The sequence below is a fragment of the Macaca thibetana genome, chromosome 17, assembly GCF_024542745.1.
Source record: "Macaca thibetana thibetana isolate TM-01 chromosome 17, ASM2454274v1, whole genome shotgun sequence".
Lineage (NCBI taxonomy): Eukaryota > Metazoa > Chordata > Mammalia > Primates > Cercopithecidae > Macaca > Macaca thibetana.
In genome coordinates, this window is record NC_065594.1 from 28,465,446 (window position 1) to 28,482,981 (window position 17,536).

Sequence of the window (17,536 nt, forward strand, 5' to 3'; positions counted from 1 at the left end):
CCAGCCTGGGCGGCAGAGCGAGACTCCGTCTCAAAAAAAAAAAAAAAAAAGAAAACTGTACCTAATTTAACTAAATTAACTAATTTACCCAGGATCATACAATAAGAAGTGGAAGACCCAGATCTTCTAAGAGTTTGGTGCTTTTATATTACCTTCTGAATCTTTTCTATATGTTACAATTTACTCTTAATATTTAGAACAATTAGGACTTTTAATAGTAAAGTACCATTATACCAACCTGTGGACTGGACTTTGAATTCAAAATAGCTTTTGTTTTGATGTAAAGGTGCGCTGGCTAAACAACCTCCTGTTCCACATATTCTTCTTCCATTCTTTACAATAACAACATCTGTTCCTAAATAAAAAATGCAGACACTATGTAAAGTTTTGTATTTTCCTTTTTTTTTTTTTTTTTTTTTTTTGAGACGGAGTCTTGCTCTGTCGCCCAGGCTGGAGTACAGTGGCATGATCTTGGCTCACTACAACCTCCTCCTCCTGGGTTCAAGTGATTCTCCTGCCTCAGCCTCCCGAGTAGCTGGGACTACAGGCACCCGCCACCATGCCCCACTACATTTTTATATTTTTAGTAGAGACGGGGGTTTCAACATATTGGTCAGGTTGGTCTTGAATTCCTGACCTCGTGATCCACCCACCTTGGCCTCCCAAGGTTCTGGGATTACAGGCGTGAACCACCGCGCCCGGCCAAGTTTTGTATTTTCAATCCAACAATCAGGATTAATTTGTTCAGTTCTAACTCAGTCCACAAAAAATAGGGACACTGTAAGTACTTTGAAATACAGCTGAATTATTTTAAATATTTAATTCACTATTTTTTCCTAATGGAACATTTATAAGTAATATTCATTTGTATGTATAAATTATTTTTATTTTTATTTTTATTTTTTTGAGACGGAGTCTCGCTCTGTCACCCGGGCTGGAGTGCAGTGGCCGGATCTCAGCTCACTGCAAGCTCTGCCTCCCGGGTTTACGCCATTCTCCTGCCTCAGCCTCCCGAGTAGCTGGGATTAATTAACCACGCTGGGTACAGTGGTTCACACCTGTAATCCCAGCACTTTGGGAGGCCGAGGTGGGCAGACTGCTTGAGTGCAGGAAGTCGAGACCAGCCTGGGCAACCTTGCAAAACCCCATAACTACAAAAAATACAAAAATTAGCTGGTGTGGTGGCATGAGCCTGTAGTCCCAGCTACTTGGGAGGCTGAGGTGGAAGGATCACTTGAGCCTGGGAGGGAGAGGTTGCAGTGAACTGAGATTGCACCACTGCACTCTAGCCTGGGCGAGAGAAGTAAGTTTTAATTAAGCAGTTTCAAGTAAACTGTAATAACTCTGAATTATATGGAACGTTTAAAACACTTTTAAGGTAGAAATAGACTAACTCCTTTAATATTTAGCCAGGATACCAATTGATGATTTCATAATTTCTTAATTTAAACCAAAACATAAACACAAGAGACTTTAGTAAATTGGTAGTTTTCAATTCTATTCAAATGAATTAAAACAATTTACTAAAAGCCACCTGAATGCCTACTAAATACAAGCTACTATACTTGTGCATTAGTCATGTAAGAACTGAAGAGTACAGGGAATATGCAAAAGAACACACATCTATGTTGAAGTACCTGACAGTGAAAAACTGCTAACTTTAAGATCTTAAAATGTTTATTAAGATAGCTACTTCAATCACATTGCAAATATGTAAACAAGATTTTAACATTCTTACACACGGTTTATTCTCGTGGAAAATTTTTATTTTAGATGAAACAGCATCTATAGATGAGAGTGAGAAAGAGAGACACTGTCTCCTGATGTGTTCCTAGTACCAACTTGATTTAGGAAAACATGTATATCAGAGAATACACATAATTCTAACATGTAAGAAATAGCCCATACACCAATGCCTATAACTCCCAATACTTGTGGCCACTACTACCACTTTGCTGGCAATAACTGTACCAGCCAAGCAGATCTGAATATTAGAACTGTATGGGACTCTTCCAGAAGGGGTTAAAAAAATTAGGTCATAGTAACAAAAGGCTGAATTCACAGGTAAACAAAATTATTTGGGACAAATACATAAGAGAAATGCAAAATTTTCAGATTCTAACACAATTCTAAACTGGTTAAGACATGCTCTCCCTTAAACAAGGTAAAACTGAGATCCTATTGTATGATTACTAAAAATTCATTAGCATCCTTTTTTTTTTTTTCTAATTTAAAAAGTTAACTCCCAAATTCTGGGAAAACACCTTTATAAATAATTTGCATCTTTCTACTCCATATACCTGCAGTAGTTTCAACTGGAGAGCATCTTCCTTGATGGCAAAGACCATGCAGTGTTTGGCATTGAGCAGCTGCTCATCAAATAAATGATAAAGGATGAATAAATATGCTGGGCTAAGCACTTTGTAGTGGACATGCAGCATCTGTTCCCCTTTTCCTGACGGACTTCCCTCTGGAGATCAAAACAGTTCCAAGAAAGCTGACTATCTCTGCTTCAGGTGTACAACATTTGACCTAGGTTAAGGCAATCAGTGCCCTGCACATTTCTTGTCCACAGTAACTAAGAACTGCTACATGACCTAATCAACTACAATTAGAATCTCAGGACTTTTGCCAGCACAATGGGATAAAACACTCTTGGCCAGGCACGGTGGCTAACAATCCCAGCTCTTTGGGAGGCTGATGCAGGCAGATTACTTGAGGTCAGGAGTTCAAGACCAGCCTGACCAACATGGTGAAACCCCCATCTCTACTAAATATACAAAAATTACCAAGGCGTGGTGGTGGGCGCCTGTAGTCCCAGTTACTCAGGAGGCTGAGACAGGAGAATTACTTGAACCCAGGAGGCGGAGGTAACAGTGAGCTGAGATCAGGCCACAGCACTCCAGCCTGGGTGACAGAGCGAGATTCCCTCCCAAAAAAAAAAAAAAAAAAAAAAAAAAAGAATATTTAGGGTGTTTATGAATCATTAGGGAATCATTTTAAGCTTATCCCATTTCTCTTAAGTACACAAATGTCCTGTATTTGAATCTGTAGTTTTAATGATTGGTACTGCTTAGACAGTCAAGGCAAATTTGAGTACAGCCAGAATGCTGCATAAACATAGCCACAGAGGATGTTTTAAGAAACATAAATTTCCAAATGAGTGGTATCCCTTTCAAAGTAGCTCCCTTGGAAGTCATTTGTTTCTAAAATGTCAACTCACAATTAAAAGCCAAAGATATGGCATCAATGATAATACTTACAAAAACTATGCCATAGAAAATTACAAAAGAGGAATTCCAAAGTGGTTTTAAGTAATACAACATCACCAAAATGACAACCCTGAGAGATAATCACTTGAAGTATACAGACAATTTTATTTTAAAAAATCATATTTCTTAGGTTATTTAATATAATAATGTTTCACACAACCAAATCCATGTGTTTCTAGTTTCAAGTCAAGATCAATCCATGCTCTTCTAACTCAACAACCCTTTTCTTTCATTTTATTCAGGTTCTCAAATCAGGCTCCTCTGTGATTGAATAATTTAAGTTTACAGAAAGGCTAAGAAAAAGCTTCCTGGCCAGGCGCGGTGGCTCATGCCTGTAATCCCATCACTTTGGGAGGCTGAGGCAGGCAAATCACGAGGTCCGGAGTTCGAGACCAGCCTGACCAACATGGTGAAACCCCGCCTCTAGTAAAAATACAAAAATTAGCGGGGTGTGGTGGTGGGTGTCTGTAATCCCAGTTACTCAAGAGGCTGAGTCAGGAGAATCACTTGAACCCGGGAGGCGGAGGTTGCAGTGAGCCGAGATTGTGCCACTGCACTCCAGCCTGGGCAACAACAGTGAAACTCCATCTCAAAAAAAAAAAAAAAAAAAAAAAAAAAGAAAAGAAAAGAAAAAAAGAAAAAACTTCCATGCAGTTAGAAAATTTGGAGATGACATTACTCTATTTCATCCAATTAGTAGCTGACAGTTGCTGGACAGCTTTGGAGAAATAAAACATAGTGGAATGAGTATATCTGACCAGCTCTTCCTAGAGGAAACAGACGCCAGAGAAAAGGAATGCTTCAAAGAGCAGACTGCAGTAATTCAAGAGTCTAACAGTAAAGATAAGAAGTGCTGCAGCTGATCATGAGTTCCAGGAACTATGTACGGTTGTCCTTCACTATATTCTAAGCACTTATAACAATGCCTGCCACCTGATAGTTGCTTAATAAATATTACTTCAGTAAATGAGTAACTGAAATAGAAATATTTTCTGGGGAAAACTATAGGATTTGAACTCCATCGTCTATAAATGATGATGGATAAAAAATAATTTAAAGATTACTTATGTATTAAGGATATGTGCTACATTTGGGAGATCTAAGAATTAAAAGTAAATACACACGTACAAGGTGATTACATAATTATCACATTTAGTATGTGTTATACAAAAATGTAGTGGGCAGAGTGTTTCCAGAATTATTAGGAATCTGGGCAAGAGAGAGTTTTATCATAAATATTAAGAAGTGCCTTTTTATTTCAAGGCACTGTCCTTTAAACAGTCAGAAATGTGTGAAAAATCAAAAGTGCAGAAGTATAGTTAGAATAAAATAATCCACAAAACACATTACTCTAACTGAAATAAGTACATTGGGAAATCTCTCCTTCTAGAACCACATTCCAGAAGCATGAAACTACCTGGGAAAAGTCTAAGAACAGAAATAAGGTAGTGAAAGAGGCTATGACAGGAGAGGAAGAATGTTAGATAAATTATATGGATTGGAATTAAAAGGATAAAGCAGATGCAAAGGAGCAAAGTGCTATTTTATTTTGCAACAGCTTGACCTGTAGGGAAGAGACCCATCAGATGAAATTACAGTACCTCTAACAATGACTAAGGAGTCGGGCAAGGGGAGGTTTTAGTTGAAATGGCAAGTTCTGACCTGAGGTGCGACTTCAGACTTCTGCAGTCTGCCTCGTTTTGACTTTAAGTGATAGGAAAATTACTTCCAATAATACGGGCTTCAACCTATAAATGATGGGGCTCAAGAGACCCGACCGACAGTCAGGGCAAGAGGAGGAGCAAAACCGGACCTAGAAGCATTCTGAAAATGTGTAGGTTTTGACTGGGGCGCGCCAGGAGGGCACTCTCCGCCCCCTCGCCTGGGGACGTGTGACATCTCCGGAGGAAGCCCTCGGAGTTCCTGTGAAAATGGGAGGTCCACACGCCCACTCGCGATGACAGACACAGAGAGGGCTGCGCAGCCTTGAACACAGAACCGGGCCCAGTTTGAGTCCGCCGGCGTCTGGAAAGATCTGTGAGACGAAATGGTGTCGGGGCAGCGTCGCCTGCGCGGCGGGGCAGCGTGGGGACCCTCTGACCCTGCAGGTCCCCCTGCCCGCCGCGCCCGGCCCCCGTGAGCCGTTGGGTCTGGGGAAGGGAGGGCCCTTACCCATGTGCTGCGTATCCAGCTGCACGGCCGGCATCTCCTTCAGAGGGATGTGGCCAGTCCCGCCGTCTCTGCAGCACCGCAGGCAGCACAACACCGAGGTGGCCATCGCGCAGGGACCACCGACTCCGTCGCCGTCCCTAGACAGAGACGACACCGCCCCCCGCCGCTCCGCTCTGTCTCCTGCCCCCGCCCGAGCGCTGGACTTGTCTGTGTGGAGCTCGGAGGCCGGTACAGCGACACCCTAGGCCGGGAGGGCGCAATGCAGGCTGAGGTTAGGCCGGCCTGCGAGGAAGACGCGGAGAATCAAAGGGGCCGGGGAGGGACTAGACAGGGCGAGCGGCGGGGCGGGGCCGGGGAGACGGGTGGGGCTAGTGGCGCGCGGAGGCGAGGCAGGGGGCGTGGCGTGGCCGGCCTGAGGCTGTGGGACGCCGTGCGCCTGCGCACCAGCTGGTTCTTCCTCTTGGGCTGTTTCGCGCACGCCCTCAGCGCTGACAGGTGAGTGGGGCTGTCTGTCGCTCAGTACTCTCAGGGGTTTTCCAGTGCAGAATTTTTAAAACGCAGCACCCCTTGGTCCCGGTCTCGACATTATTTCTATGGACGGATTGACAGAAGCGAATCAGTTTGGGGGAAGGGGAGCTAATGGAAATGACTTCCGAGGTTTCCCTCCGCGGGCCCAGGTTGAGCAGGCTTTGCCACCACGGAGAGCCCCCGTCTCCCTGCCGTGGCTGGTTTCCCTCACATCCTAAATAGACTCACGAGGGCCCCAGGAGTAATGCGTGTTAGTGACTGCACTGTGGACGTGCACCGGGGCTCACGCGGGCCCTAATGCATTTTCGGTGCGGAGACGCGCTCTACCTGGCTGGGCAGTCCGGGGCGCGCGGGAGGCCCCTGGGAGCACACCACTGGGGCGGGGTCGGAGGCGATTCGTTACCTGCCTCTTCCAAGCTCCCCCTGTCTGGTGCACTGAGGGTTCCGAGGAATGTGACGGGAACCCTGGAGGCTGCGGGAAGCCTGCTGGGTCCCGAGGGAAGCCTTCGGCTCCTACCGTCCGCTCCTTCGTGCTTCCACACAGGAGGCCGTCACCTGTCATCTCCTTCCCCACTTAGATCATTCTTCTGTAGTAGATTTTACATCTTCAGGCCGGGTGCGGTGGCTCATGCCTGTAATCCCAGCACTTGGGAGACCGAGGTGGGCGGATCACCTGAGGTCAGGAGTTCGAGACCAGGATGGCAAACAGGGTGAAACCCCGTCTCTACTAAAAATACAAAAATTAGCCGGGTGCGGTGGTGCACACCTGTAATCCCAGCCACTCAGGAGGTTGTGGCACGAGAATCACTTAAACCCGGGAGGCGGAGGTTACAGTGAGCCTAGATCGCGCCACTGCGCTCCAGCCTGGGCAATAGAGACTCTGTCTCCAAAAAAAAAAAAAAAAAGTAAGATACCACTTGGCGTCCGGAAATGTCTGGGACGACCTTTAGAATCCACCTAGCTCAAACCTCTGTTCCCAGATCAGTTTCATCCTGAAGGCTTCCCTAGAGATGGATCATCAAGTCCTGGGAAACTGGACATAAAACGCCCACTACTTAAATAATGAGTTCCCATACATAACTTTCAGTGACCCGAGTTACAAATGTTTTTTAAAGAGGATTTCTACCTATGCAATGAAGGGAATTTTTCAGGTTCCTGGTTCTGTTTACTGTATACAAATGGTGCTTTCATTACAATACTAAGGGAAAGTTTTGTACGTTGAAATTGTTACCGTAGAATTAATAACCAAGGTGATTATTAAACTGATTGAGGGTTGGTCCTTTCCCCCGTTGCGTATACAGTACGTTCTTGGTAATCATTTCACATGAGAAATTCTCTTTTACGGAAACCTTTATCCTTATGCTGGGAATTAAGTGCTTTGATTTTCCCGCTCCCCGCTCCCCAGCAACGGGAAGTGCTGGGGGCGGGGCGGGGGGTGAGAATTTGAACAGAATGTTGGAGAGACAAAATTTTTCTACCGTTCATATATATATATTGTTGAATTATTTCAAGATTTCAAGGTCAGTATTGTCCCCATTTTATAGGTGAAGAAATAGGCCTAGAGGTACTAAACTTTACAACTTCAGATGAGCAGGAGGTAAACAGGATTCAAGGCTTACCAGTCTGATTCCTGTTAAAAGAAAAACTTCAGCTGAACTAAATTTAAAGGAGTTAAACTGAGCAATGAACGACTGGGCAGCCCCCAGAATCACAGCAGATTCAGGGAGACTCCAGGAATGCCTCGTGGTCAGAACAAATTTTTAGACAAAAAGAGGGAAGTGACGTACAGAAATTGGCAGTGAGGTACAGAAACAGCTGCATTGGTTACAGGTGGGTGTTTGCCTTATTTGAACACAGTTTGAACAATCAGCAGCGTATGACTGGTTGAAGTATGGCCGCTGGGATTGGCCAAGACTCAGCTATTGTTACAGGTGCATACCCCTAAATTAGGTTTTCAAGCTTGTCTGCCTATTAACCTAGGTTACAGTTCATACACAAGGACTCAAATACAGAAGTACAGAATCCTTCTCAGGCCATATTTATTTTGCTTTAATACTGCTTCTCAAATTCTTTCTAACTCTTATAATTAATGCTATAATCCTCTTGAACAAACTCTCAATTCAAAATGCAGATTTGCCCTTTTTTGTGTGTTTCATTTATCTCCACATTGGATATAAGCTGCCATAATGCATGTATAGACAATAAAATATAATAAAAATTAGTTGTTATAAAAGTTTTGTTCAGAAATATTATTAAAAGAAGTACATGTATTATATATGTAATAAACATTTAGGCCATTCAGGTCAGTCACATCTTCAGTAAAAAGCCAGACGCTAAATGGCCGTGAATTGGACATTACTGTAGAGAGGCAGAAGGGCCATAGTCTTTCCTGGCTGGAAAAGTAATTTGCTGGGGCGCTGCCCGGTGCACTTTGCCCCCATCCTAGCATCTCTAGTGTGCTCAGCAGAATGAAGTTAGCAAAACTGGTTAGCTCCCAAAACAGACTTCCCTGTCTTGGCAGATTAACGCCATCCATGAGCTCACTTTTCCTTCTGATATCTGGGATTCTAATACCCATTCATTATTACTTTCAAAGGAATTATCCTCTTTTTGAAAAGCACAACGTTAAAGATGTTTTGACACTCTTTCACAGCTATCGCTTTAAATAACAATCACAAATAAAGCCAAAAATAGTTTCTGAAGGTCATTTATCTAAGTCAAAAGCAGTAAGAATGACTACTTCAAAAAAAGAGTCTGTCTGCTTCCAAGATATGCCAGGAACTCGAGAACTGAGAACAATAATGTAAAGCTTGTGTTTCAGAGTTGAGATTAACATTATGCTTAAGATTTTCTTTAATGTTTTTTTATGCCAGCTGGACGTCTTCTGTTAGTGAATTTCCCATTCTGTACTGGGTCATATGAAATGAGTTCTTAAAAACTCATTAATCAGTTATTAAACAAAATATTTTTCCTTAGACTAATCCAAACCACATTTGTGATCTTTTAAAAATCAGAAACATTAACAAAAACTCATTTTTCTAAAAACTGACATATTTCTGGAGCCTTAGCCAATTAATTACTATAATTTTGAGTAATAGTAATTGACATTTATGTAGTGCTTATTATTGCCAGGCACTGTTCTAAGTGTTTTTTAAAATAAACGAATTTAGTCTTTGTAACAGCCATGTGAGGGAAAAACTGTCCTCCACTTTACAGATGAGGAAGCTGAAGAAAAAATAAGAAATACACTCAAAAGTTGCACAGTCAATGAAAGATGAAGCTAAATTCAAACAGACATTCTGGCTCTAGGGACTGTGTTCTTAACCACTCTGCAAACTGCCTCCTAGGGTGTTACATTTAAAAATACGTTCCTAGGTCTGGGGTGGTGCCTCACGCCTGTAATCCCAGCACTTTGGGAGGCCGAGGCAGGTGGATTGCCTGAGCTCAGGAGTTCGAAACCAGCCTGGGCAACATGGTGAAACCCTGTCTCTACTAAAAACACAAAAAAATTAGCCGGGTGTGGTGGTGTGCGTCTGTAATCCCAGCTACTTGGGAGACTGAGGCAGGAGAATCACTTGAACCCAGAGGCGGAGGTTGCAGTGAACGGAGATTGTGCCGTTGCAGTTAATGGAGATTGTGCCATTGCACTCCAGCCTGGGCAACTGAGAGAGACTCCGTCTCAAAATAATAATAATAATAATAAATAAATAAATGTACATTCCTAATTTGTATTCGTCTCCTTCTATCCCCTTACCTCAGAGATTGACATTTAAATTTACTTGGCATGAATTGTGCTCATTTAATCTGGATTTCTGAATTATAAGTTACATTACCTAGATTGAATAATCAAAAATAAATAAGAAAAATAATGTGAACCTTGTAACTGCAACAGACTGCCATTAGTTGGTTCTGTTAGCGGTGCCTTTGAATATTAATATTTTTCAGGTTTGTCCTTAACAGGCTATCTGTACCGGAAAAAAAGGATATTTAGTACTTTTTTTTTTTTTCTTTTTCTGTTTTTGAGACAGGGTCTCACTCTGTTGCCCAGGCTGGAGTGCAATGGCACCACCACGCCTGGCTAATTTTTTGTGTTTTTTTATAGAGATGGGGTTTCACCATGTTGCCCAGGCTGGTCTTGAACTTCTAGGCTCAAGGGATCCACCCACCTTGGCCTCCTGAAGTGCTGTTTTTAAAGTACAGTAGGGGCCAAAGAGCAAGAAGTCACCATCTCCAGATTATAAAGTAAAAAAGCACTCGACATTTGCAGAAAGGACGAGACAGAAGAAAAAAACACTTCTGGGTATATATAATATCTGCAAAAAACCAAAATTATAAATATTTTGTTGAAATTGTGACTAAAATATTTCTAGTAACAAGGAAGGTCACATGGATTATTAAAATGTACCCAACATTACTAGTTTGGGATAGATACAATGTCATTTAGTCTCTATAATTTTATTTTTGTGAATGTAAAAATATTTGTAAAGTTTTTCAAGAGGCTCCACCTATAGTGACAATCCCTTCAAACCTATTTTCTCAATAATGGCCCTGCAGATGAATATCCCAGACCCAGGGACTGTCAGAAACCTGGCTTTTGTGTTGAGAAGGAACTGCTATACTTCTGTTAAAGCAAGCGTGTCTATGGTTGTAGATATGGTGCCGGATAGAATTAGTGTAGTTCTGGGGACAACTGCTAGGCCACTATGCTTTATAGATTCTGTAACCTGAGTCGTAGGGAAGATGGGACTACTTAAAATTGTTGGTGAAAGTTTATGAAACTCTGGATTGTTTGAAAAATGCTCAAAAAAAAAAAAAAACAAAACCAAAAAAACAAAAACCAACCCTGTGAGAGTTGGGTACAATAGTACATGTGTGTAGTCCCAGGTACTTGTGAGGTGGGAGAATCACTTGAGCCCAAGGGTCCAAAGCTGTAGTGTGCTGTGATGGCACCTGTGAATAGCCACTGCACTCCAGCCTAGGCAGCGCAGCAAGATCCCATTTGTAAAACAAGAACAAAAACGTGAAATAACTTTGAAATACCAAGAGTTAGTGAGAAGAAGCTCCAGGGATATGTTTATGGCCAAGAGAACTTTAGTGTAGCAGAATAGATTTGCAAAGAATTGAGTATAATTAAAATACTTGTTTTCTTATTTTTAGCTATTCCAAACTTTTTTTTTTTTTTTTTTGAGACGGAGTCTCGCTCTGTCGCCCAGGCTGGAGTGCAGTGGCGCGATCTCGGCTCACTGCAAGCTCCGCCTCCCGGGTTCACGCCATTCTCCTGCCTCAGCCTCCCGAGTAGCTGGGACTACAGGCGCCCACAACCGCGCCCGGCTAATTTTTTGTATTTTTAGTAGAGACGGGGTTTCACCGTGGTCTCGATCTCCTGACCTTGTGATCCGCCCGCCTCGGCCTCCCAAAGTGCTGGGATTACAGGCGTGAGCCACCGCGCCCGGCTATTCCAAACTTTTAACCAAATCCTTTTCTTTTTTTCTTTTTTTTTGAGACGGAGTCTCGCTGTGGCCCAGGCTGGTGTGCAGTGGCGCAATCTCCACTCACTGCAAGCTCTGCCTCCTGGGTTCACGCCATTCTCCTTCCTCCTCCGGAGTAGCTGGGACTACAAGCGCCCACCATCATGCCTGGCTAATTTTTTTCTATTTTTAGTAGAGACCACGTTTCACCGTGTTAGCCAGGATGATCTCCATCTCCTGACCTCGTGACCCACCCGCTTCGGCCTCCCAAAGTGCCGGGATTATAGGCATGAGCCACCGCGCTCGGCCCAAATGCCTTAAGAATTATTTTACATCCCTTCTTAAGAAGATAAACTTCCTGTTTGTAGATATCATGTCTTACATCTAATGCAGATATCAGTCCACATAAAACATTTAATACATTCTTAAAAAAAAAAATATGTGAAGCCTTGGAAAGGAAGGGAGAAGTTAGGAAGATACTTTAATTTTTCCAGTTTCTTAGGAAAAAAAGGAAAATTCCATTTTATATGTTCTTAATTCACTGATGTCTGCTATATAGTGAGCACTCGGTAGATATTTATAAAAACGACAAATTAATGAAGCCCCCCAAATAAGTAAATTTTTTTTTTTTTTTTGAGATGGAGTCTTGCTCTGTCGCCAGGCTAGAGTGCAGAGGCACAGTCTCGGCTGTCTGCAACCTCCACCTCCCAGGTTCAAGTGATTCTCCTGCCTCAGACTCCTGAGTAGCTGGGACTACAGGTGCATGCCACCACGCCCAGCTAATTTTTGTATTTTTAGTAGACACGGGGTTTCACCATATTGGCCAGGATGGTCTCGATCTCTTGACCCCGTGATCCACGCGCCTCGGCCTCCCAAAGTGCTGGGATTACAGGCATGAACCAACACATGCGGCCAAGTAAATACATTCTAATTACACCTCATTTAATCTACAACCCAGAAAGTAGTATGTAAACTGAATTCTTAGAAAAACACTTCCACATTAAATGCACTAGGGCAGGTTGCTATATAAAGGATTTCTATAAACAATTTTTTTTTAAGAGATGGGGTCTCACTCTTGTCACCCAGGCTGGAGTGCAGTGGTACAGTCATAGCTCACTGCAATTTTGAACTCCCAGACTCAAGCTGTCCTCCTGCCTCAGCCTCCCAAGTAGCTGGGACCAAGGTGCCTGCCACCACACCTGGCTAATTTTTTAAATTTTTTTGTAGAGATGGGGGGATCTCATTTTGTTGCCTAGGCTGGTTTTTAACTCCTGGCCTCAAGTGATCCTCCCGCCTCAGCCTCCCAAAATGCTGGGATTACAGGCATGAGCCACCGTGCCCAGCCACAGATTTAAAAAAAATAACAGTTTTATTGAGATATAATTCACATATCATAGAATTCAACATTTTAAAGTATATGTTTAATGATTAGAATGAACCATTGGTTTATAGAATATCACTGAGTTGTACAATTGTCATCATCCCCAAAAATAAACTTCATATTATTAGCAGCTACTTTCCATTCCTCCCTACTCCAGCCCCTGAAAACCACTAAATGACTTTCTGACTCTATGGGTTTACCTAGTCTGAACATTTCATATAAATGGAATCATACAGTATATAGTCTTTTTCATTATCTAGCTTCTTGCACTTAATATGATGTTTTCAGGGTTCATCCATGTTATAGTATCTATTCCTTCCTAATACTTTATTCCTTTTTATGGTTAAATAATATTCCACCATATGGATATACCATATTTTGTTCATCCATATATTTATTGATGGACACTTGGGTTGTTGCTGCTATTTGGCAATTATGAGTAATGCTGCAAGGTTTTTGAGTGAACATATGTTTTAAATTCTCTTCATTGTATATCTAGAAGCAAAATTGCTGGATCAAATAATGACTGTATTGTTTGAAGAACTGACAAACTGCTTTTCAAAGTGGCTGTGCCATTTTACAGTCCCACTAGCAATGTACAAGAGTCCTAATTTCTCTACATTCTTGCCAGTACTTGTTATCATCTGTCTTTTTTATTTTAGCCATCCTGGTAGGTATGAAGTATTATCTCATTGTTGTTTTGATTTGCATTTCCCTCTTGACACATAATGCTGAGCATGTTTTCCTGTGCTTAGTGGCGATTTGTGTATCTTTTTTGGAGCAATACCTATTCAGATCCTTTGTCTATTTTTAAATTGGGATATTGTTATTGTTGTTGTTCTTGAGTTGTAACAGTCTTGATATATTCTAGATATAAGCCACTTATCAGATAATTTGCAAATATTTTCTCCCATTCCATGAGGTGTCTTTTTACTTTCTTACCTTTGAAGCACAAAAATTAATTTTGACGGAGATTTATTTATCTATTTTTTTTGTCACCTGTGCTTTGGTACTTGTGATGGTTAGTTTTATGTGCCAACTTAACTGGGTTAAGGGATGCCCCAATAGCTGGTAAACATTATTTCTGGGTATTTCTGTGAGGGTGTTTAAATGAAAGATCAGCATTTAAATCAGTCGACTGGGCCAGGCATGGTGGCTCACATCTGTAATCCCACACTTTGGGAGGCTTAGGCAGGTGGATCACTTGAGGCCAGGAGTGCAAGACCATCCTGGCCAACATGGCGAGACCCTGTCTCTATTTTTTTTTTTTTTTTTTTTTTTTTGAGACGGAGTCTCGCTCTGTCGCCCAGGCTGGAGTGCAGTGGTGCGATCTCGGCTCACTGCAAGCTCCGCCTCCCGGGTTTATGCCATTCTCCTGCCTCAGCCTCCCGAGTAGCTGGGACTACAGGCGCCCACAACCGCGCCCGGCTAATTTTTTGTATTTTTTTAGTAGAGACGGGGTTTCACCGTGGTCTCGATCTCCTGACCTTGTGATCCACCCGCCTCGGCCTACCCAAAGCGCTGGGATTACAGGCGTGAGCCACTGCGCCCGGCCCCTGTCTCTATTAAAAATACAAAAAAATTAGCTGGATGTGGTGGTCGATGCCTGTAATCCCAGCACTTTGGGAGGCTGAGGCAGATGGATCACTTGAAGCCAGGAGTTCAAGACCAGCCTGGCCAACATGGCGAGACCATGTATCTACTAAAAATACAAAAAAATTAGCTGGACGTAGTGGTGCATGCCTGTAATCCCAGCTACTCAGGAGGCTGAGGCAGGAGAATCACTTGAACCTGGGAGGCGGAGTTTACAGTGAGGCGAGATCATGCCACTGCCCTCCAGCCTGGGTGACATAGTGAGACTCTGTCTCAAAAAAAAAAAAAAAAAAAAATCAGTAAACTGAGAAAGTTGATGTGCCCTCACCCATGTGAGCATGCATTATTCAATACATTGAGGGCTCAAATAGAACAAAAAGGTGAAGGAAGAGCAAATTCCTTTTCCCCCTTCTGGTATACCATCATCTTCCCTCAGACATCAGTGCTCCTGGCTTGGGCCTTTGACCTTGGAGACTTACACTAGCACGCTCCCCCTCCTCAGGGCTCAGGCCTTGGGCCTTGGATTGGAAGCCACACCAGTGACTTCCCTGGTACTCAGGTTTTCAGACTAGAACTGAATCACACAACCAGCTTTCCTAGGTCTCCAGATTGCGCACCGCATATTGTGGGACTTCTCAGTCTTCATAATTGAGTGAGCCAATTCCCATAATAAATCTCCTCTTATATGTCTGTATGTATATTTTACTGGTTTTTTTCTTTGGAGAACCTCAACTAATCAGTGTTATATCTAAGAAACCATTGTTTAATCCAAGATCAGAAAGATTTACTCCTCTGTTTTCTTCTAAGAGTTACATGCTTTTAGTTCTTACAGTTAAGTCTTTGGTACATTTTGAGTTAATTTTTGTATATGGTGTGAAGAAGGAGTTCAACTTCATTCTTTTGCACATAGATGTCCAATCGTCTCTGCACCAGTTGTTGAAAGGACTATTCTTTTCTCTGTTCAATTGTTTTGTCACCCTTGTTGAAAATTGTAATACAAGACTTTTTATAACTTGAATTAACTAAGATTTTGACTACAAAGAATAATCATGCTTAGTTTAATATTTGTAAATAGGGATAGTCAGAAATCATACCAAGATTTTGAATATACCTGTATGGAATATTTATGATTGAAAATACTGCTGGGAGTTTTCTATTGACTATTCATTTTACAGTTACTTTTGTAAAAGTCAGTAGTAAAGCTGGCCAGGCATGGTGGCTCATGCCTATAATCCCAGCACTTTGGGAGGCTGAGGTGGGTAGATCACAAGGTCAGGAGATCGAGACCATCCTGGCCAACATAGACAAACCCCATCTCTATGAAATACACAAAAAATTAGCCAGGCGTGGTGGCACACCCTTGTAGTCCCAGCTACTTGGGAGGCTGAGGCAGGAGAATGGTGTGAACCCAGGAGGCGGAGGTTGCAGTGAGCCGAGATGGTGCCACTGCACTCCAGCCTGGGTGACAGAGCGAGACTCCTTCTCAAAGAAAAAAAAAATTGTTCTATGACCTCAAAATCTTTGTTTTTTTTTGTTTTTTTTTTTTTTTTTTTTTTTTTAGTATGTTATTTGTTTTAAGGATTCCTACAGAGTTAGCTAACATGGACCATGTTCATTTCAAATGTATAAATCACCCACTTCAGTATTTTAAGTTTATAAAAATCTTTAAATGTGTAAATCAAAAATAAAATTCTAAGGCCCCTTCTTCCCCCCGCTGTCTGAATGGACTCCCTCTTCTCAGCCAGAACACTCCAAAGTTAGCCTGAAAAACTGGTTCAGGCCATGATGGGAAGAGGGGAATCAGACATGCCTCATTATGCCCTTCTCCCTTTTGGAATTCAGGAAAAGCTGACCAGCATTAACATCAACACAGACCTTAAGTCTGATAAGAAACATTTACAATCTATTCTGAAATCTGTAACCTGGAGGCTTCATCTGCATGATAAAACGTTGGTCTCCACAACCTCTTATGTAACCCAGAGTGTCCTTTCTATTCATAGTAACTCTTGCAACCAATTGCCAATCAGAAAATTTTTTAATCTACATGTAACTGGACCCACCACCCTTCAAGATGTCCTGCCTTTCTGGACTGAACCAGTGTATATCTTAAATGTATTTGATTGATGTCTCATGTCTCCCCAAAATGTATAAAACCAAACTGTGCACATATCTTGGGCACATACCAGGACCTCCTGATGCTGTGTGATGGGTGCGTCCTTAACTCTGGCAATTTTGAGATGGAGTCTCACTCTGTTGCCCAGACTGGAGTGTGGTGGCATGACCTCGGCTCACTGCATCCTCCGCCTCCTGGGTTCAAGCGATTCTCCTGCCTCAGCCTCCTGAGTGGCTGGGACTACAGGCATGCACCACCACACCTGACCAATTTTTGTATTTTTAGTAGAGACCGGGTTTTGCCATGTTGGCCAGGTTGGTTGCGAACTCCTGATCTCAAGTGATCTGCCCACCTTGGCCTCCCAAAGTGTGGGATTATAGGTGTAAGTTGGCCTGCAAAATAAATTTTCTAAAATGATAGAGTCCTAGCCAGAGCAATCAGACAAGAGAAAGAAATAAAGGGCATCCAAATTGGTAAAGAGGAAGTGAAACTATCACTGTTTGCTGATGACTGTATACCTAGAAAACCCTAAAGACTTATCCAAAACGCTCCTTCAGCAAAGTTTCAGGATACAAAATTAATGTACACAAATCAGTAGCTGTACACCAATAGCGACCAAGCTGAGAATCAAATCAAGAACTCAACCCCTTTTATAATAGCTGCAAAAAAATCACATACTTAGGAATATACTTAACCAAAGAGGTGAAAGACCTCTACAAGGAAAACTACAAAACACTGCTGATAGAAATCATAGATGACACAGACAAATGGAAACACATCCCATGCTCATGGATGGGTGGAATATTGTGAAAATGACCATACTACCAAAAGCAATCTACAAATTCAATGCAATTCTCATCAATATCATCATCCTTCTTCACAGAACTAGAAAAAGCCATCCTAAAATTAGTATGGAACCAAAAAAGAGCCTGCATAGGCAAAGCAAGACTAAGCAAAAAGAACAAACTGGAGGTATCACATTACCTGACTTCAAACTATACTATAAGGC

The 17,536-nt window shown here is 42.3% G+C and overlaps 3 protein-coding genes across 3 annotated transcripts in view; 1 reads left to right on the forward strand and 2 right to left on the reverse strand.

Annotated features, from left to right (window-relative positions):
- Positions 1-17,536, reverse strand: part of KPNA3 (karyopherin subunit alpha 3) — a 1,032,760-nt gene that overhangs the window by 229,036 nt on the left and 786,188 nt on the right. The window lies entirely within an intron of this gene.
- The window catches only part of SPRYD7 (SPRY domain containing 7), a 496,951-nt gene that overhangs the window by 16,673 nt on the left and 462,742 nt on the right, over positions 1-17,536 (reverse strand). The window contains exons 2-3 of the mRNA XM_050766379.1: positions 5,445-5,658; positions 239-355 (exon numbers count right to left, since the gene is read on the reverse strand). Of these exons, the coding sequence (XP_050622336.1) occupies positions 239-355; positions 5,445-5,550 (223 nt within the window). The 5' untranslated portion in view covers positions 5,551-5,658. The remainder of the gene's footprint in view (positions 1-238; positions 356-5,444; positions 5,659-17,536) is intronic.
- The window catches only part of TRIM13 (tripartite motif containing 13), a 75,425-nt gene continuing 63,756 nt past the window's right edge, over positions 5,868-17,536 (forward strand). The window contains exon 1 of the mRNA XM_050766334.1: positions 5,868-5,939. The gene's annotated coding sequence lies outside the window, so the exon portion shown is untranslated. The remainder of the gene's footprint in view (positions 5,940-17,536) is intronic.